This window comes from Chlamydotis macqueenii, chromosome Z (genome assembly GCF_036417535.1).
Source record: "Chlamydotis macqueenii isolate bChlMac1 chromosome Z, bChlMac1.mat, whole genome shotgun sequence".
Taxonomy (NCBI): domain Eukaryota; kingdom Metazoa; phylum Chordata; class Aves; order Otidiformes; family Otididae; genus Chlamydotis; species Chlamydotis macqueenii.
The window spans coordinates 81,305,959-81,327,434 of record NC_141593.1 but is presented as its reverse complement, the minus strand read 5'-3'; the positions used below and the strand labels follow the sequence as shown (position 1 = coordinate 81,327,434).

The window sequence follows — 21,476 nt, the reverse complement described above, 5'->3', positions numbered from 1 at the left end:
ATAAATTTCCACATTTCAGAAGTCACATAAATGAAATTTCACTTAAATGAAATTGAGTAAAAAGTACATGACAAACATCAGCATTTTGTATTTTTCTCTACTAAATGTTACTGTCCCATCACAATTATTTTTATACCATAAAGGATCTGCTTCTTACTTGTCTAGCAGGGCATCCTGTATCTGTCACAAGAGTTTTAAGAAAAAGCTGAGACTGCTCAATAATTTTGAACTGAGTTTTTTTTGAGACACTGAAGCTCAAAAAATTACTATTTGAAAGAAGGGATTCCTGTGTTGACTTACTAAATTATATCCATCTGCATTAGTATAAATAACATCCAAATTCGCTAATTACGTCTTTGTGACGAGTTAGCCAAGAAAGTAGTACAGTTATTCTCAGGCGCCTATTCTGGCACCCATTATAATGGTGCAAGCATGATGACTAGCTTGCATATTAAGAAGCAATCAGGAGTATCAGCCTGAGACTACAAGTGGTTTAAGTTAAATCTGAGAAATAGATGTCTAAAAACGGAGTCAAAATCCACAGCAGGACTTTTAAGAAAGACAACGATGAACTCGTGGTATATAGAAACAGAGTTGCTTCAAATGATGGCAGTCAGTAACGGACTAAACTTTGAAGGAGGTACTCCTTTTGACTATAACCCACACAAGGCCTCAGTTTTCTTCTTTTCCTTGTTTACACCAATTATGCAGGTTCTTACCACATTTCATGGCATATTTTTGGAAAACAGCTGAGTAGTTTTACCAACAAATACTTTCTGTTTATAAAATCTTGTATTTTATTTTGATTACAGTTAAAAGCTGAACTTCAAAAAATAAAAAGTAAGCCTAACACAACATACTGCGATCTGTGTTGAATTAATATTTGAGTCTGGAAGGTTAAGTGGACAAGGAACTTGAGTTTCCAAGTAAGGTAAGTCTTAGTAAAATTTGTCAAGAGCTGTCTTTTCTACTTCTGTTTAGCTAAACTACTCTTTTTCCATTTCCTTGAGGATACTCAGTTTTAGAAAGTGACTTCCTGCACTGCTTCCTGAAGCTGAAGTAGGTCTGTGGATTGAAAAGCTACAGGCCACAAACTTCTGTGTGATCTAGGATGCCAAGATAAGTTAACGTGTCTTCCTTCTTTAAACAGTGATTCCAGTTATGTTTGAGTACAAGAGTCTATGACTGTGAAAAATCTTGAGATTCAGAAGTGAGTCCTACAGCAGCTATGCCAAGGTAGAAATACTAGCTGGATGTTTTCAGAGCTAACAAATACACCTTCAGAAACACTTACATAGCTTTTTTTGGCCACTTCCTTTTTGATAGTTACTACCTATTTTTTCCCAACAGACAGCAATCTGGGAGATTCAGAGTAGTGGTAGTCTTTCTGCCTCTGTTGTGCTACTTCAGCAAAGCCAGGAGACATGTATGTTCTCTTTTTGAGAACATATATAGAATCATAGAATCATAGAATGGTTAGGGTTGGAAGGGACCTTCAAAGGTCATCTAGTCCAACCCCCCTGCAAGGAGCAGGGACATCCCTGACTAGGTCAGGTTGCTCAGAGCCTCATCCAGCCTGGCCTTGAACGCTTCCAGAGATGGGGCCTCCACCACCTTCTGGGCAACCTGTTCCACTGTTCTATAACCCGCATCGTAAAAAATTTTTTCCTAATTTCTAATCTAAATCTACCCCCCTCTATTTTAAAACCATTACCTCTCGTCCTCTCGCAACAGGCCCTACTGAACAGCCTTTCCCCATCTTTCTTGTAGGCCCCCTTGAGATACTGGAAGACTGCTATAAGGTCTCCCCGGAGCCTCCTCTTCTCCAGGCTGAACAGCCCCAGCTCTCTCAGCCTGTACTCATAAGAGAGGTGCTCCAGCCCTTTTATCATCTTTGTGGCCCTCCTCTGGACCTTCTCCAACTGGTCCATGTCCTTCTTGTGCTGGGGGCTCCAGAACTGGACACAGTACTCCAGGTGGGGTCTCACCAGGGCAGAGTAGAGGGGCAGAATCCCCTCCCTCGACCTGCTGGCCACGCTCCTCTTGATGCAGCCCAGGATGCGGTTGGCCTTCTGGGCCGCAAGGGCGCATTGCCTGCTCATGTTGAGCTTCTCATCCGCCAGCACTCCCAAGTCCTTCTCCTCAGGGCTGCTCTCAATCCATTCCCCGCCCAGCCTGGATTTGTGCCTGGGATTGCCATGACCCAGGTGCAGGACCTTATCCTTTTACAGTATATATCTTCTCAAAAAGAAGTAGACTTTTCTCTTCATGACTATATCTCAAAATAAGAAATAGGAAGTCCACTCACTTAGGCTTGGAAATATTTAAGACAATTTTTATATTTTTTTTTTACTAAATAATGAAGTCTGTATAAAACCGTAGTAGCAGCTTGAATGGAATTCACAAGTTTGTTAAGAACTTGCCCAACCCTCTGTTTTCTTCTAGTCAGCTGTTTGAAATGATCTGACTGGAACATGAACGTAAGACATATATCTTTATAAAATACTCTACAAAACAATCAGTGCTGCAGAAAGTTGGTTTTTTTCAGATCTTTAACTTATAGTATTTAGGAAGATGTGAGTGTGTAGTAAGTGTAAGAAAATATGTGTGTAATTATCTGAGAAAGTGCGTATTTGTGAACTGTTAAGAAGTTTGGTCTATGTAGTAACCTTTCTAGAAATTATGTAATCGTTCTTTATAGTTTATCTAATTTTTCTTTATTCTTACATCTTCCTGATAACTATTGTACCCAGATTATGTCTGGATGGAGTTTCAGTATTCAGAAGTCCAGCACAGAAACATCCAACCTTCGTTTGTCATTATGAGCTATCTGTAACACCCATACTTTATATATTTCTTGGCAACCATCATCTGCTGTCCTGCTTACCTGTTCTTTGGCTAACACATGAGTCTAGGCAAGCGTTTGTGGTAGGTGAGGATAAAATGCTCGGCAAGAAGCCTGAACTTTGGAGGATTTGCTTGCCTGTTCAGCCTGCAGTAGTCAATAGAGTTGCACCTGCATGTGAGGAACACAGCCGGTGAAAAACATGATACAATTTAAAAGACTCCATAACTCTGGTGAACGCCAGTAACTGAATAGTTCTGTCGGTGTGGCAACATTTGTTTGTGAAGAGAGAAAGCAATGACATTTTATTTATAAAATGTTTATTTTTTAAAAAAAGTTTATAAATATTTATAAAATGTTTATTTGCAAAATGTGTATGACTTACTGCATTAAATTTCATTTATGGAAGTGCAGTATTTCTTATGTAAGTCTGAGTTTTAAAGAAAAATTGCCTTATCTGAACTACCATTAGTGCCTCACTTTTATCTTTTTTGGAAAAAAAAGAGGTGAAAACTGAAAAAATTGGTGGCCAAATATTATTTCTTAAGAGAACAAAAAAAAATATTTAAAATAATTTGATGTGCAAAATTCTAGATAAAAATATAATCAGTAATGCAGTCAATTTAGCTGAAGGTGACAAAATACAGCCCTTTTAGTATCCTTTTTGAGTAGACTTTAACAGTTCTACTAGCTAAAAGGGGAAAAAAATTAAAGCAACAAGAACAAATCAGAAGGATATACAACTCCCTTTCCCTTTTCCTCCCTTTGCCGTCTTGTGTACTGCTTAAGTACAAAGATCTTGGAACACTTATTTTGAAGAATATGTCTAAGTTAAGGAGTAAACAGTGTCTTTAATAACCGTCTTTCAAAGTAAAAATGAAAGAAATATTGTTCTATTTTGGTAATTAAAAGCTTTCTATTCATTAATTAAGATCAGAAACAGTACAATCTAAAATGTTCTTTTATGTTATTTTTAAGATCTTATTTATATACCAAATATTAACAAGACATTTGGAACTTTTTAGAAGTGTAACATGATTGTGTTTCATTTTAAGCACCTAGAAAAGGAGTAACAACCTTTGTCACAGAACGACATTTTGATTTTTATGATTTATCCAGCTTTGCACAGGACTTTCTATAAGGGAAAACACATAGGCCCTAACTAGATCATCCTTTTTATTTGTTTGTGTTACTTACCACATATCTTCCAACCTCAGTGATGACTAAGGTAGAAGTCCTTGAGTCATCAGTTTTTAGTAAGCAACCCAGATTTGTTTTTTTTGATTGCCAGCTGAAAGAGGTAGAATTCTTGTGGTAGAGACTTGGAGGGCAGTATTTTGCAGACAGTGTAGTTAAAGGCAATATCCGTTACAGTTATGGCCTCCCATTTCTTATACTCTTGTGTATTAATCTTTAGGCCACTGCGCACCTGGCATTCCTGCAGTTCCTCTCAGTTATGAAAAACAATGGTGCTGTTCTCAACCACATCATAGTCATGAGAGTCTCATGTCTTCCGCAGTTTTGGCACTTAATTTTCTCATTATTTTCAAGAAGGATCCACATGTATCTTCCCATAATTTTCTTTACTATTTTGGTGGGTTTTCCTTCCTCTGCATCTGTGTTTCTGAATAACTTCTTGTGCAACATTAGGTAGCAATATGCAAATTAATGTTTTCAGAACTTACTCAGAAACACAGACATAGAAAGTGACATGGTTCTGGGATTTTATTTAACCTGTGTCTTGAAACCCTGCCTTGGGACTTTGCTCTGGCAAGGTCCGCATCCTTTCTGTCAGCAGACCATTTTAAGTGCAGTAGCTGACATTTTCCAAAGAGGTTTGATCTCAGGAAATATTTTTCTTGATTGTTTCAAAACACTGTCTTGAGTGTCTTGAGGTCTCCCCGACTCCACCCTTTGAGTACCGTTTGTTAACACAGAACTTGCAGCTCAGGTTACTCATGCATCGGAGTAAGTTGAAGGACCACAGATAGCCTCTCTTTTTTTTTTTTTTTCTTAGTACAAGGAGGAGAGGAGTCAAGCAGACACTCCTGGATGTGGCATCAGCACTTAAAACCACTTCGAACATACTTAAGTATAAATGGTGCCAACGTGTCTCAGAGTCTCCATCAGGTTGCCTTTTCTGCTTCTGCTTATTGGAGGTTATTTCCTCTTTAAAATACTCAGGGTGTGATTCTTCTTGAGTCTTCTACACCTTTGCAGAACTTGGATGAAACTGGGAAGAGGGTGCACCTGGGACAGCGTGGAGAAAGACAGATACACAGACAACAGTTGCATTAGCCGCATTTTCTTTGCAAAGTAAACTGAAAAGCAGGAGCACAAAAAAAGTTGAATTAGAGAAACAGAAGTTCAGAAGGCAATTAATGTATAGAAAAGAGTTTTGTATAAAACAAACAGGGGATAACTTTTTTTTTAACCTATATTCCACATATTTATGCTTTACAGAAGAAAAGGCTATGGACACTGAGCAGGAAGACATTATTGGCAGTATGTGACTGTTGTCACTTATGCGATGGTGAAAGGCCTTTTTCTGGAAGGAAGTGATGCAGATGTCTTTAAGATTATTTAGTCTTGCCTTGCTGTCCTCTTACAGTTTGTATGTAACCAAATATTCTCAGACAGAATACCTTGTCTCTCTGGGCTTCGTCATGAATCTGCTGGTATATTCTGAATAAGAGCAGTGAAGGTTTGTTACAAATTCAAAGGTAGAAATTGCATCGTGAAGATAAGTCTGATTTGATCTATTGGCTGCTTTGAAGATTTGGGGAGAGACAGCCTAAGAAGCTTGGTGTTTCCATTGCATACTCCTGGATGCGGAGTATGAGGGAAGCAAGCAGATGCTTTTTGTTCAGACAGGACCTTGTCTTGCAAACTTGAAAATACCTGACACATTCCCAGTGTATATACTCCACTGTGCATGGTAAAAGGAAGTAGAGTGTCATTATTTTACTTAGGGGCTTTTTTTTTCAAGGAGAGAGAAACAGAAGCTTAACAGTGCTTTTGAAGTTGAACTCATAGGTGAATAAGAAGCCATACGTGACCGCCGTACCCTGTACCATCTTAATGATGTATTGAGCATTAGGCAGTATGGTGTGAAACTTTATAAGCTGAGTTATGCCAGCAGGAACTAGTTTAAACTTGATTTAAGACACTAAAGAGTTTAAAAAAAGGAAATTTAATGGACGTTTACAGTTGTAAGTAAAATGTTTTGTATGACCCTGTGCAGAATTTAGTAAGAAGCTTTAATAATAGTATTTGGCAGAAAAATAAATCCATGACATTTATACTACTAAACAAGCCTTTAAGACTGTGACTATAAACTTGGACTCACTTAAGAGACATCTCTATGGAGAGTTTCTGTATGTCATTTTTATAAAGCTGACATTTTTCAAACTCTTAGCTTTAAATTGAGAAGTAATGGAAGAAAATAGAATGTGTGAGAGTGAAGGGACTGAAATGCAGCCTACCTTTTAAAGGCTGTGGTCGCAGAGTTTTTTTTTTTTTTGTTATTCTTTTAAAATATAATAGTGTCATTGGAAGGCTATTTCCTGTTAAAATTCTAACAACTCTGTATCTGATCTACTGAACTATAAGACCCCAAAGGTCTTGAAATTTCTTTCCTTTAAATACCATTCTCCTCGAAGAGTATTGTGTCAGGATGGAGAATTTTTCCAATAAACAAGAAGAGAAAACGCTTTTATGGTCTAGTATAGAAATAGTTAGTATGTATTTGTAACATTTTTAGTTGAAAATGGTACATGTTAGGTTCTTTGCCAGGGTGTTAAAAGATTAGTTCCTTCGGTACAGTCAGCACAGTAAATCTGTGCAGTTTTAGATGTTAATGACAAGCAAGATAGGAAGGTGTAGCAGGTGTTTTTGAGAGCATAATTCTGAGAGGGATTTGGGGGTTTATAAAGTATTACCTCTTCTTTCTGAATTTATAAGCAACAGAAAGTGAGAAAACTCACACATTATCCCTAAATAGCATCTCTTATTGCCACAATTGGAAAGACAGTTCTGCAGTAGATGCACCATTAGTCTCACACATAGGAGATGTCATATATTCTTGTCCCTCAGGAAAAAAGACAATGCTGTGCAGTCTTTTTGGGGAAAGTAATTATTGGTCTCGGACATTTTGTCATACCAGTATGCAAAATTTACTCAATACTTAAAACATATGGTAGGTGTTTCTAACTGGGCTTCTAAGACTCTCTTGTCTATGCATTAGTAATTACTTTAGTCCACTGATTGGTAATTATTTTCTGTAATTAAGAAGTATTTTGAAAACATCCATCATTCATAAAGCATATTAATTTGACAATGAGATTGACTGATGTAGTCTTAATCTGGGACAATGGCAGAAGAGCATTTTATGCTATGTTTGTCTGTATTTGGTAATGGAAGAATTGTGGATTATTGAATTTTTTTTTTGTAAGGTCTTAAATCGTACCTAAAGAAGACAATGTTGCAACAAGTTTATACATTTTTTTAAACTTAGTAAATATAATAGAACTACAGGCACAAAAAAAAAAGAATTCTGTGAGAAGAGGCATCTTGAATCCTTCTTTTAGCTCTACTAAAGAAAGCCAGAAAAGGAGAAAAAAGAAGAAGAAAAAAGGCACACTTGTGTACTAACAGTTGTTATCACAATTACAGTTTTAGGCACTGTAAAGACTAATAAGAAGGCAAGGAAAGCTACTGACTTCTCACAGGTAGGATGCTTAATTTTTGCAGACTTCATGTCTAGGAATGGCTTGTTTTTAAATGTTGAATCTTGGATGCAGTACACTGTGGGATTCCAGCTGCGGGGTAACTAGCTGAGAATCAAAAATGATATAGGACTGTTTCACTCAAGAGCTGCTCAGAAAATGGCCATTTCTGCTCTTCTGAAGGTTATGAAATCATGTTATGCTTTATTCCTTTCTTTTGACATAACTCCTCAGGAGTTTCCTTGCAACTCCGGATGGCATGTTCCTCTTTTGAAGTCACTGCCTTTGACCAGTAGTGTTTGATTAGGTTTATGTAAATGAGAATTCTCTCCTTGTGTTTGAACATCTCTTACCAAGTAGCAGGAAATCTGAGAAAGCAGTGCTGATTCCTTTGCTTTATATTCTCAGCATTTCACTTTGTGTAACTCAAAGAATGGGAGAGAGGCAGTAGGGAGAACTCATGGATCTTGGTTTTAAATTCCTGCATGTACATATGCCTAGAAAACAGCACTAAGCAACATAGTTTGAAAAACCCACAGACACCAAAAATAATAGCATTTGCTATTTGTCAGAAATGTACGTTAGCTGATTTTTAGGATGAGAAGATTTCTAAGACAGCTACACCTCCAGTCATTTTTCAAGGCTTTAGAACGTGCTGATGATTCAATGGCTCATATAGCTGCTTTAGATCAGAGAACTGCATTCTGATACTACAACTTTAGAGAGAAGCTTTCTGTTTAATCTACAGTGAGGACTGCGTTTCTTCCGTCCCGCTGTGGATTGTATCTTGTTCCCACTCTCTTATTTGCTGTCTCTTATAATGGCAGAATTGGGGACAAAAACTGTGTTCAATGCGGTTACGAGTTTATTTATAGATACTGAGAAGCTCTCTTTGAAAGATATAAAGGAAAATCTGTTATGTGTGTGGTGAATAATAACTGATGAATATAACATTAAATTTAAATACAAGTTTATGACAAAAACAAATGTGGAAAGTCTGCAGGAGTAACATTACAAGATGTTTTTAATAAAACTTCTTTCAAAGTTATTTGTAGCGTTCAAAATATTTTGTAAATACAAGCCTCATGAAGACTTTTTCGTATGCATTAGTTGTGGTGTTTTTTTTTCTCTCCACTGGAACGATATGGTATTCTTTTTGTAAAAGTTGTATATGCTTCAGCAAAGTGTGGGAAGTAGGTGAAGATGAAAGGTAAATCGGAAAATTTAAATAGAGGTCTTCAATACCTGCCTATTAGCAGAACCAAAAATGGTTGTGTTCTTTTATAGACAGAATTTTTAATTTATTCATTTTCTTTTACCAGTCTTTATTTTAAATAATGATACAATTTTGAAAGGATTTTTACCACGGAAAAGTGGGTAAGAAGCTTTTACTGTGTCAGAGTACAGCTCAAGAAATTATAATTTTTGAATGTGTTTCTTGTGTAAGCTCTATGTGGCTTCCAAAAAACTTTAAATATTCAGAGGATGTGGAGTCCAGAGCAGTAGGAATTTCACATTGAATAGTATTATCTCAAGCCATTGCCATCGCTGTTGCTGCCTGCTGTGCGATTGCAGATGACATATCTGTGCTGTAAAGCGGCTGGGAACAGTTGTGCAACTAAAGATAGATAAAGGAAATCATTGTTAAGATGATGGTTTGAAAGTGTAAGCTGAGTGATAAAAAATCTTGTCAATCCTCTCATCCCCTTTTAGTTTTGCAAGGATGCTAGGGCAATAAAGAGATATCTCCTGTAAGATAAGAAGCAGTATCAGAAAAAAAGCTTCAATGGTTTGGCTAGCTCTCTGTACGGAGAGTGCTGCAGTTTGAAATATCCTGTTTTCAAATCACGGGTGTGTTGATATCCTCTTTTTAAAGTAGTGCTAATGTAGTGCTAAAAATTTTCTTTTATTGTCCTGGATATGGATGGAATGAGAGCTGTAGGGGTAAAACTCATATAAAGTTAAAGTAAGTTTTCAAATATTTAGATTGACTGTAAGGTAACAGTCCAGAAGATTTGATTGCCGTGATGCTTGGGTTGCACTTAGACAAAGCGCTTTGTGCTGAAGTGTGGGATATTATATGTGGAAAAATTGTTGCTAGATGAATAAATGTATTAAGTGATAGTTTCTAAATACTTTTAGATGTACAAGTTATTGTTTAAATTCAAAATATAAGTAAGTATTTAAAAGTTATCTTGAAATATACTGAAAGTAATGTTTGAGATATTTGGAAATAAGTGTCTCATACAAGAGCTAAAATAGTACATTGACATTAACTGAATGAAATTAATGGCAGGTCATGAGTTCTCTAGCTCTTATATGGCTTTTTAGAGACTGAATTACAGAGTTGTAACATAGTAAGATTTGATTTATGCAAATCTGGGTTTAGAAGTCAGTGATTTGAAAAAAATAATGTCAGCCTGCCAGTTTTTTATCCACTGAAGAGGTTTGTTTACACATATATGCTGACTGTGGTGAGTAACAGAAGTTATGATACAACCAAAATGTTGTTTTGGTTTTTTTTTTGTAATAAATCAAGAAGCTAAATTATCACAACGAAACTGAAGAGTGGTTTTTTTGTTTTATTCTTCAGCTATTAGACCCAAACTTGGTATTTAATTATCTATCTTTATCAAACTATTTATGTTAAAATTATTTGGAGTTCATTTAATTAAGATTGTTAATGCTTAATTTTCAGCCATCAAGGAATAAATCTGAGATACATGGCCTTAACAGGGAATTAAGACTTTCTGCCCAAGTATACGGAATTTACTTACTGTGACACCCCTTAAATTGTTCGTTCCATTAAATATCTGGCAGTATTTTAAGCTGTAGATTCTGTTTAGGGTTAGGGAACTTCTTTAGATTACTTCATACACCGTAGTGTCTGTAAAAAAAGCCCTCCTCTGGATTTTATGGGAACTTTAATGGTTTGCTTGCCTTTTTTTTTCTGAAAACCTACTGTGTAATTTGCTCAAGTAGGTGGTATAGTGCTCTAAGACAGATCTCTTTGGATCTGCCTGGTATGAAAAGTGTACTGCCTAAGGCTGCTTAGTTTACTTAGAGTTTGCATAAATGCATGGGCATTTGAAAACCCATGAAAGTTTAAAGGGTAGCTGGAAGTTTAACAAAGTGTGATCAAACTTTATGAGAAACCATGTCTAGCCTTAAACTCACTGCTTTAGTTCTGCTATGATTTTCTTGAACACATATGTACTGCATTTTTTTTTTCAAAGGGCCTAAAAGCCCAGCTGATTAATTTTCCATTAGACTTGATTCAGAGGAACTCCAGGCAAACTGAAGTTTAAAACTGTATTACTTCTTAAGATGTTCTGTGTAACTATAACATAAAATTTGCGTGGTATTCTCCATGATTGATGCTGTCTTGTGATATCTGAAACCCTCTAAAGTCAAAACGAGAACCTTAACTGGCTGGAGTGGCATAGGGAAATAAAGAAGTAACAGTACAGGGTGTTTATCAATAAATAAGTGTCAACATTTAGAAAGTTTCTAAAAATGCCAGAATGGATTTGTATGCTATAAACATGACCTAGTAACGTTTAACCCAGTGTAATGGGTTAAACTGTATGCCTGTGTGGTACTTTAGCCCTGCTCAGGACCTCTGCTCAGTCCCTTCACAGTGGGATGGGGAGGAGAATCATTAAAGAAAAGGAAGTAAACTCGTGGGTTTAGAGAAAAAAAAAAATTAAGAGAATAACTCTTCTCAGGAGAGGTGCTCAAGTGCTCTCATCATCTTTGTGGCCCTCCTCTGGACCCTCTCCAACAGCTCCACGTCCCTCTGATGTTGGGGGCTCCAGAGCTGGACGCAGGACTCCAGGAGGGTCTCACCAGAGCGGAGCAGAGGGGCAGAATCCCCTCCCTTGACCTGCTGCCCACGCTGCTGGGGATGCAGCCCAGGATGCCGTTGGCCTTCTGGGCTGTGAGTGTGCATTGTCAGCTCATGTTGAGCTTCTCGTCCACCAGTGCCCCCAAGTCTTTCTTGGCAGGGCCGCACTCAATCCCTTCAGCCCCCAGCCTGTATTGATACCAGGGGTTGCCCCGACCCCTGTGCAGGATCTTGCACTTGGTCTTATTGAACCTTTGCATAGGCCTGCTTCTTGAACTTGTCCAGGTCCTTCTGGATGGCATCCTTTCCCTCAGGCACATTGACTGCACCACTCAACTTGGTGTCGTCTGCAGATCCCACTGTCACTGATGAAGATATTAAACAATACTGTTCCCAGTACAGGCCCTTCAGGGACATTACTTGTCACCCATCTCCATGTGGACATTGAGCACCCTCTGGATGCAACCATCCAACCAATTTCTCAGTCACCAGACAGTCCATCTATCAAATGCATTTCCCTCCAATTTAGAGAGAAGGATGTTGTGAGGGACCATGTCAAAGGCCTTGCAGAAGTCCAGGTAGACGACATCTGTAGCTCTTCCCTTGTCCACTGTTGTAGTCACTCCATCACAGAAGGCCACCAGGTTGGTCAGGCAGGACTTACCCTTGGTGAAGCCGTGCTGGCTGTCTTGAACCACGTCCCTGTCCTCCATGTGCCTCAGCACAGCTTCAAGGAGGATCTGCTCCATGACCTTCCCAGGCAGAGGTGAGGCGGACAGGTCGGTCATTCCCAGGATCTTCCTTTTCACCGTTTTTAGAAATGGGTGCAATGTTTCCCTTTTGCCAGTCAGCAGGGACCTCACCTGACTTCCATGACTTTCCAAACATCGTGGAGAGTGGCTTGGCAACTACACCAGCCAGTTCCTTCAGGACTCTGGGATGGTCCCATAGACCCATGGATATTCAGTTCCTCGGGTGGTCACGAACCTGATCTTCTCTTACAGTGGCAGGGACTTTGCTCCCCAGTCTCTATCCTGTGGTCCATCCACTTGAGATCTGTGGGAAGAGGGATTACCAGTGAAGAGTGAAGCAAAAAAGTTGTTGAGTACCTCAGCCTGCTCCTCATCCATTGTTACCAGTTCCCCAGTCTTGCTCATCCGAGCAGGTGTACTTGCTTTGACCTTCCTTTTCTGGCTGACGTACCTGCAGAAGCCCGTCTTGTTATTCCTGGCATCGCTTGCCAAGCTCAGCTCCATCCATGCCTTGGCCTTCCTGATCCCATCCCTACACAACGGGGCAGCATCCCTATGATCTTCCCAGGATACCTGTCCCTGCTTCCACAGCCTGTGCGTTTCCTTCTTGCCCTTTAGTTTGACCAGCAGGTCTCCACTCAGCTGTGCCCATCTCTTGCCTTCCTTTCCTGGCCTCTCACACCTGGGGACTGAGAGCTCTTGCACTCTGAGGAAGGCGTCCTCAAAGATCTGCCAGCTCTGTCCTGCTCCCTTGTCCCTGGGGGCAGTTTCCCAGGGCCTCCTATTGACCACCACCTTGAAGAGCTGCAAGTTCGCTTTCCTAAAATTCAGGGTCCTGGCTTGATGCTTTGCCTGATCCATGTACTTCAGGACTGCCACTCCACCAGTGCAAGATCACTGCAGCCCAGGCTGCCTCCAACCTTGATGTCACCGATCAGCTCACTCGATTGGTGACCAGCAGATCCAGTATGGCATCCCCTCTGGTCGGGCTGTCACCTGGCTGAAGAAGTTCTCCTCCATGCATTGCAGGACTCTCCTGGAGTGCCTGCAGCTCACCGTGCCACTTTTCCAGCAGATGTTGGGGCAGCTGAAGTCCCCAGCAGGACAAGAGCCTGCGAGCGTGATGCCTCCTGGAGCTGGAGGAAGACGGCTGCATCAGTAGGCTCCCCTTGGTTGGGCGGCCTGTAGTAAACACCAACCAGCAGGTTCCCTTTGTTGCCTCGGCCTCTGATTTTCACCCGTACTCTTTCAGCCCACTCGTGGCTGTTCTTCAGGGACAGCTCTTCACACCCTAGCCATGTCTTGATGTAGAGGGCAATGCCTCTGCCCCTCCTTCCTCGCCTGTCCCTTCTGAACAGCCTGCAGCCATCGACAGCCACCGTCCAGTCGTGGGGTTCGTCCTGCCGGGTTTCTACAGTGGCAACTGGGTCACAGCTGTCTAGCAGCACGGTGCCTTCCAGCTCCTCCTGTTTGTGCCCACGCTGCATTCCTGGCCGTGGAGGCCTTCAGCCAGGCTGTCGGCCACCTCGCCTTGGTAGAGGAACAGCCCCTGGTTCCTTTGCGGAGTTTCCCTGGTGTTTCCCTGTCGGCCCCTGCTGCCTCAGGAGCCCCTGGCTCATCTCTGTAAGATGTCGAGGGTGCTGCAGCGTAGCCAGCACACCTCAGAGCCACAGGCTGAGGGCCCTTGCTATGGCCCTGTCCCTCTAATCGCGGTGTGTCGTCCCACAGCTTGGCACAGGCAAGCCTGATATTATCCCCCCTGTATAAATGTTACGAATTAATCTTAGAAATCCTGTGGAATTTCCCATGTATATTGGTAGTGGAAGGTTTTCACAATTATGTTTATTAAATTATATTATCACAATCAAGAAATATCCAGTTTGAACTATGTGTCATTTTATGTAAGACTTCTTTGAGAAGATTGCTTCCTTTTGATTGACATTGAAAAAGAAAACACTATTAAAAAAAGGAAAAAAAGAAAAAGTCCTCTTCAGTGGTAGACACTATATAAAACACTTCTATATAAAAGACACTTCTTGAAAAAGCAAGAAGTATCTGTTGTATCAACTTGAATGTTCCATAATGTTTTTTTAAGTATACCTAATTATTTTCAATAAACATTAGTTCTTAATGTTATGCTTGTTAGAAGAGGGGAGTTGTTACAGTGAAAGTAAATTGCATTGATACCGTGAGTTAATATAAGAGACCTGAAAAACTATTTATTTTTAAGCTACACTGTAGGTAGGTTAAGTTTCTTGAGTAGTTACTGAAAAGGCTGACAGCAACATCATTGTAATGGTGATGAGTGGTCCTCTAATATGTTTTGAAAAGAACTCTGCCTATTACAGATACGGAGACATTCAGTTGCATCTGAAGCGGATTCTCTAAGACCATTTGTCTCAAAACTTACAGTATTTCACTGTAGTAGTAAATAGAAATATGGTGGGATGAGACCTTTTATGCATCATAGTATCAAGTATTAAATTAATCTCCTTTACAGAAGAAATGGGCTGTTACAGTCTAAAGTACTTTAAAAGAATTTGGAGCTTCAAAACAGAGTTCTTCCCTGATATTATTACAAATAACAGTATTTTTAAGAAACTGATTTATTTCTTAATGAAATTGGTGTTTGCCATCAGAGGAGGCCTGTGGCATACTGGCTATCAGGGAGCAGCAGTGACTGGGCACTCTTTGAGAGCCCGGAGAGAAGGGGGATAGCCCAAGAGGCCGGGGAGGGACCTTGCCAACCGATGCCCATCCCGCTGTCCCCAAGGGAGGCGAGTGGGGCAGGCGCCGGAGCGACAGTGTGGCTCCACTGAGAGTCCAGGTCATCAGGCAATTAAAGCCTATTAGTGCCCCCAGGGCCCTGACACGGGTTATGCTGTACAACAGCAGAAGTTCTGCTCAGTTTGAATTACTTTATATCTTGATTTTTTTCCTTCTGAAACATTTTTTTATTTTCCTTCTTCACGTGATAGTCCTGTATTAGAGAAATACTTAGATTTTCATAAGAATAAGAAGTTCTGTTGACCATCTAAAGTGATATTTGAAAATCGAGTAATCAAATGTTGCTTTTCCTCCCACAAACCAAGACTGAAGGGAATAATTACCTTGTTTTGACAAGTGAACCAAGGAAGTATGACATAGAAGTCTTACAGGAATGCATACATGAAAACTAGGCTGTCATGTTTACAAGGGGATTTTTTTCATATGATGAATTTTTTAAACAGTAAGTGGTCTGTAAACTATAGTGATATTTTTCTGAGGAACGTAAGCTGCTTTTGGCTATCCTGTAAGGGAGTTGGGAATAAATATAAATATGAAATTTTGATTGTGCCGCTGTTTAATGAAAACTCTGAATCACTCCAAGCTGTTATTGTTTTTGCATTACTTGTATCTGTTATACAGTACATTTCATACCCGTCACTGACTGTTCTGCGAGCGTAGTCAAATAAAAGACGTGTTTGAGTTACAGCTATTGAATGGAGCATCGCGTTCTGCATGAGCTCTGAGGTATTTCTGAAGAGAAAGGGAATGGAATTGTTTGAGCATCTCTGAATATAAGTATGCATGAGTGAACAACTGTATTTTCAGTATTCCTTTTATCTCAGTTCTGTAAAGCACTGTTTAAGGTTTTTTTCCATTGGTTGCAGAACCTTCCCAAGTTGGCCTACTGGGGTTTTTTGTTTTGTTTTTTTTTTTTCCCAAGAAAAACTGACTGAAGTATTTCAGCATTTGGGAGCATGCTTTTTAACTTCTACTTTTAATTATGGTGTCTTTAATTGCAGTAACATCTGCTAAGACACTTTGAGTCTTATTTTCAAAGACTGATTTTCCCTCAATGTGTTATGTGATGTATTAGGTTTACATCCATACTTTTTAACCAGAAGGGTCACTGAGTGACGGCTACGTTCCAAAACGTTGAAAGTATTTTAATTGTTATTTGCAAAGGAGTATTCTGTAGCTTCTGAGAATTTAAGAAAATAATATATCCATTAAATATTTTGTAGTATTGTGCTGTTAATTCGGATGTGTGAGATACTAGACTCTAAAGGACCTTCACATTCATTCTAACTTTGTTTTGAAAGAGCAAAACCAGAATCAGTAGTGTCATTTCTGCTGAAGAAATGTGCAGTTCTGCTACTTTTAGGTCCACAGTCATATTTGACCAAAAGTATAGTCTTGACCTTGCATTCTAACCTGGTGTTCTTTTGGAGTATGTGTCTTGTGGACCATTTACTTAGAAAAACTCTGTTTTTCTAGTAGTGCTTCTAGGTAAATTTCCAACCAACATTGTAATGCTTCATAAAAGAACGTTGCTTAAAAGGAAAACAGTGTATTTATTAATTCATTAATGTTTTGTTACCCAAACATTGTGTGCCTCTGAATAGTTACATTTCTCCCTGTTTCTACAGCAATATGAATAGTATTATTTAATACTGAATACTAGATGTGAAACATACAGATTATTAAGAAGTTTCCACTTTTTAATGTACTTTTTTTTAACTTTGGTAAAAAGTCACCACTCATTCTAAAATCAATTTCATTATTTCTCAAAAGAGAGAAAACAGGAAAAACAGAAAACAGAAAAAAGAACTCTGCTAATGCTTTGCTTCTGATGTAAAGAGTCCTGTGTCTTAGTTTAAGTAGGCTAGTGAGTTTGACCTGTGTTTTGGCAAGGTATTTGTTCGATAAAATGTGTAAAAAGCAAGATGACGCTTGTTTTCTGGTGCATTATACTGTTTTGGTCTGGATTTTTATGTTCTAGTTATTTGCAATGATGTGCTTAATTTCCAGAAAGCAGTTACTCCTTGGGCAGAAATTATAAGCACACAAAAAGTAAATTTACCCTCTAATGTATTTATTTATTTTTATAGTTTCCAATTAAAATAGTGGGAATTTTCTTTCTACATTAAAAAAAAAAAGCTAGTACTCTGACTAAGGTAAAAGAACTGATTGTTTTAAACAAAAAAAAACCCCAAGATATTGTGAAATTTATCTCTGCTTTTAATTTTACAGATTTCCATCTCAGTAGAGCTCTACTTAGAAGCATGCAAATGGATTACTATTCAACACTAATTTTATTATTCCTTACATAAGTGCTTCCCTTATTAATCTAAGTATTTCCAAGGAACAAAGTATTGTGTATTTTGATTCTTGCAGTCTGGTTTTTTTTGGTTACTTAACCACTTTTCTGCATCTGTTTTACAGATTCTGAAAATGGAATGGGGAGGAGAGTATTCTCTTGATTCTTCCAATTTAGACTGTTTGTTAAATGTCCTTCCTGGAGAATTGGAGTTTCAACAGATCCTTAGTGATCTTGATGAAAAAATAAAGAAGAATTCTTCTAGGTAATGAGTGTTTTATTTGTAACCAAAATATTAGTGAAAGTCATTACATTTAGGAAGAAATACAGCTTTTATCTTCTTTCTTTTCTAGGAGTAGGTTAAAATTCTGGTAATTATTTCAGTAGTAATTTTACCTTAACCCCTTGAGCATTTAACAAATTTTTAATGCCATGTAATTTTTGTGCTATAGTCTTTCTCTGTATGGTATTTTTAACAGTAGAATAATCTTAATCTTAGGAAGTATTGCAGTAGATGTGGTAGTGGAGGACGAAAATGGATATTCCCATGACAGTTGTATTTCCTACAGCTATGAGATAAAATTTTTATTGACTCAAAAAGAGCTACAGAATTTTACAAAAAAGCAAAACTTGAACTTAGTGTGTTCTTTAGGCATTTCTAATGGACATAGAAGAAGCAAGTCAGTTATAATCTTTTTTATATAAGCCGTTATTTTACCTATTTCAGTTAAAACTGTTATGCTTCAATAGAAGATTTTCTAACTAGAATTTGTTTTGTGATATATTTCATTCTCCACTTCTTTGTAACATATTTTTTTTCAAATAGCGATGCTATAGAAAGAGTTCTTTGTTGATGCAGATTTTTTGCATGACTACAAAAAAAAATCGGCTCAAGGTTTTGTGCCTTATTTGAAAAGCGGTGGCGATGTTTTGTGGCTAAACATTTAAAATACCTTCATCTGTGAAAGATGGTCTTAAGCATATAAACTAATTGCCCCTTTAAAAAAGTAGTTGCATATTCAGAAATATAACAAATTTTGAAAATGCTTGCCTTTAGATAACAGTGCACATTATAGAGTTGTGTGATTTCAAAGAATGCCCTTCGTGACTTCTGTCTTAAGATTGTGTAATTTTAATGAAGCCAGCATTTTGGTCGTGCATTTTGGAGGTCTTTGGTCCCAAAGAGCTTCCTGAAGAATTGAGATAAATCATTGCTGTATCTCACTGAAAAGTGATTTAGGTAATCTCTGAATTATTGTTATATTGCTTCTGTCAGGCTGAGACATTCTTCAGACTTTTTATTTGTATTACTCGTATCTCACATTTTGAACATTTTTGCTTAGAAATGTAGTGTTTACAAATGTAGTTGCGATAGTAATAATCTCACGGTGGCAATGATACTGAGGAGCTGAGAAAGATGCTATTATGGACCACTGCGTAGTACAACTTCATATGACAATCTCCTGCTGACATCCATGACATGTAGATACTTTCTTAGAATTTAGTTGATGTCATAACACAGTTATACATACTTATGTTTTGAGTTGCTATGATCTTACATATCTGGGAAAAAACAGCATCAGCATTTTGGCATTTGGCAGATGTATTGTCTCTTCAGCTGCTGAATGAAAGTGATTTTATCATGTTTATGCAGAGCCAACCTGAGAGTTAGAAAAAGTATTATCGAGTCTTTGCAATGCATGCTTTACTACCTTTTTTTTTTTTTTTTTTTTTTTTTTTTTTTAATGTGTGTGAAATGTATGCCGCTGGTTGAGAAAACTTTTGGCTATGGGAAAGCAGGCCAGCTGTTTATTCCTTTTAATGGTACTTTATGTCAACTAACATCGTGCGTTACATTTTATGTTAACATCCTCACAGTGGAACTATTTGTACATTTTTAACATGGCTTGTTGTCCCCGTCCTAGGGACATAGTCCTACAAATTAGAAGGGCCTTTTGCTATAAGTTTTGTAAGATCCAAATGGTATTATATCCAAAGAGAGCAGAAAATTGGATTAGGGTGTGATACACAGCAACACATGTCAGGAAAAGCTTTCTGTTTCTGCTGAATAGACACTTTAGCTAGTTTTTAAACTAATTTTCACAAGGAAAATCAGAAAGCAGGCCTGTAGTTACCAGGTGATATTTTGCCCCTGTAATATGTCAGTTTCAGAAATAGAGAGGAGTTTAAAAGAAGATGGACAGCAGCTGATGTGACTTTTAAATTAAAAAGAGTCCTTTTATTGCTAATATATTAGAGGTAGCATGGAATGAAATCATTTTCAAGTTACCATTGATCTTTGTAAGTGGTATGATAAGAGCGGCTCTATGCGCTACAGTGATACAGTTGGAATACAATCCATTTTTCATCAGATAGATTTATGATTTTATTATACCACAGAGAATAAACATAATAGTATACAGCATATATATATTTTTTAAAATAAAACATTGTGTAAAAAATTATGATCCAAAAGTGTGTAAATCACTTGAATGCTCATTTATTGCCTTCCAACTGAATAGCTTTTATAAAATTGTGTGACACGACAAATCAGATATGCTTTCCAGCAGTTGAATTACTTTCAGTATTTTTGTATTGTACCAATTCTATTTGGTGCTATAACAAAAAAAAAAAAAAAAAAGACCATCTGTGTGGAATTGTTTTATTTGTCCGTTTTAAGGGAGTAAGTGGTTCATTCATTCACTGTTGTATAACAGAGCTCTTATTACACTTGAATGTTAACTTTATTTTTTGCAGCAGTTTATAGAAGCAAGTGAGTATGAACTCTCAAAACTACTGTCATTGCTGGCCAATTTTATGTACAGTGATAGTCTTGGATTATTCTAAAACATGAAGTTCTATGTAGAATTTCATCAGGACGGCCATTTGTCTTCAGTCTTTCCCCTCACATTTGCTTTGACTTTTACTGTTTATCAAAACTGAATCTTTTTTTTTTTTTTTTTTTTTTTTTTTCCCCTAACTGGAGGATTAAGAATTAATGAGAGTTAATTTTTGAGCAATCCACAGAACTAAACTTTCGGCTCATACTTAATATTTCTAAGCAGAAAATAAGATACAGAGCTTGAAACTGTGCTTATAGCACATGACTTGAAAGTGATTGTAAGCATGAAATCTCTTCAGGAATTGACTTTGTGTGTGTGTGTCCCCAGTTCTTGCTTCAGTGAGTGATTGGCTGCCTTTTAGTGGTGATAAAGTGACGATAGATTCTATGAGGCTATAGGACAGTGTGAGGTATTCTAGGTCTTCTTCAGCAGAGCAATTACTCAGAATTCAACAAAATTATTTACTAATAATTGTATCGCCACAATACACTGGGGACTATATCTGTCTGAGGCTTTTCACAAAGGCTTAATTTGACTTCAGTCTGATAAACTTCAACTTGACCCTTTGTCTAATTAACAATAATTCAGTCATCTGGGATTTTGCTTAAGGTCTCTTCTGAAGGGCTCCAGTGAGGTCAATACTGTTAAGTGCTTATAGCTTTGCATCTCGTCCTGTAACTTCAATATAAATTGTAATTGTTATTTGAGCAATTAACAAGATCCTTAGCTTGCAAATAATAGGACTATCTGGAAAGTGCCTCAGTAAGGTGTAGTATGACACTTTCTAGTTGTTGATCATAACTTTGCTGATTTGCATAGAAATACTTCCCACTGTTACTACCTCACAACAAAGGGATGGTTGGAGTGTGCAAGGGCTCAGGTGTTTTCAACTGAGGTGTGCTGCAAGAGTTGTCTTTCTTTTTTATTTTGAAGGAAATCTTGGCTTATTCCTCTCTATAATTTTCAAGACACAGCTACACCTCACTTTACTGTTATTCAACAGAATGTAGATACAAAATATGAATAAGAGAATCATATAATCAAACTATGAAAAAAAGTAAACATACACACAAATATGAGGGGATAATAAAACCTATAGTATTAGCAGTAGTGTCTTTAGTTTCTAGCTTTCTCATCTGTGGTTGAGGTCATGATTGTAAAGAATATTAAAAAAAAATTAAAAAATAATTTAATCTCTTTATATAGTTGGGTTAATAAGAGGCAGAAAATGGATGTGCCAGCAAGAGTAAGCTGATGATCAGATGGGCTAGAATGGAAGAGCATAAACATTATAGGCCTGGAACTATAATAATCTCCTTTTTTTCAGAATTTTAGAAATCCTAAGAGATACGTTGTACCATGTATGTTACTGTAGG

The 21,476-nt window shown here is 37.9% G+C and overlaps 1 protein-coding gene across 1 annotated transcript in view; it reads left to right on the top strand.

The window, feature by feature from the left end:
- KIAA0825 (KIAA0825 ortholog) overlaps positions 1–21,476 on the top strand; it is a 242,011-nt gene that overhangs the window by 19,753 nt on the left and 200,782 nt on the right. Inside the window, 1 exon segment of the mRNA XM_086770627.1 lies at positions 17,383–17,522. Within this exon segment, the coding sequence (XP_086626753.1) occupies positions 17,392–17,522 (131 nt within the window). The 5' untranslated portion in view covers positions 17,383–17,391.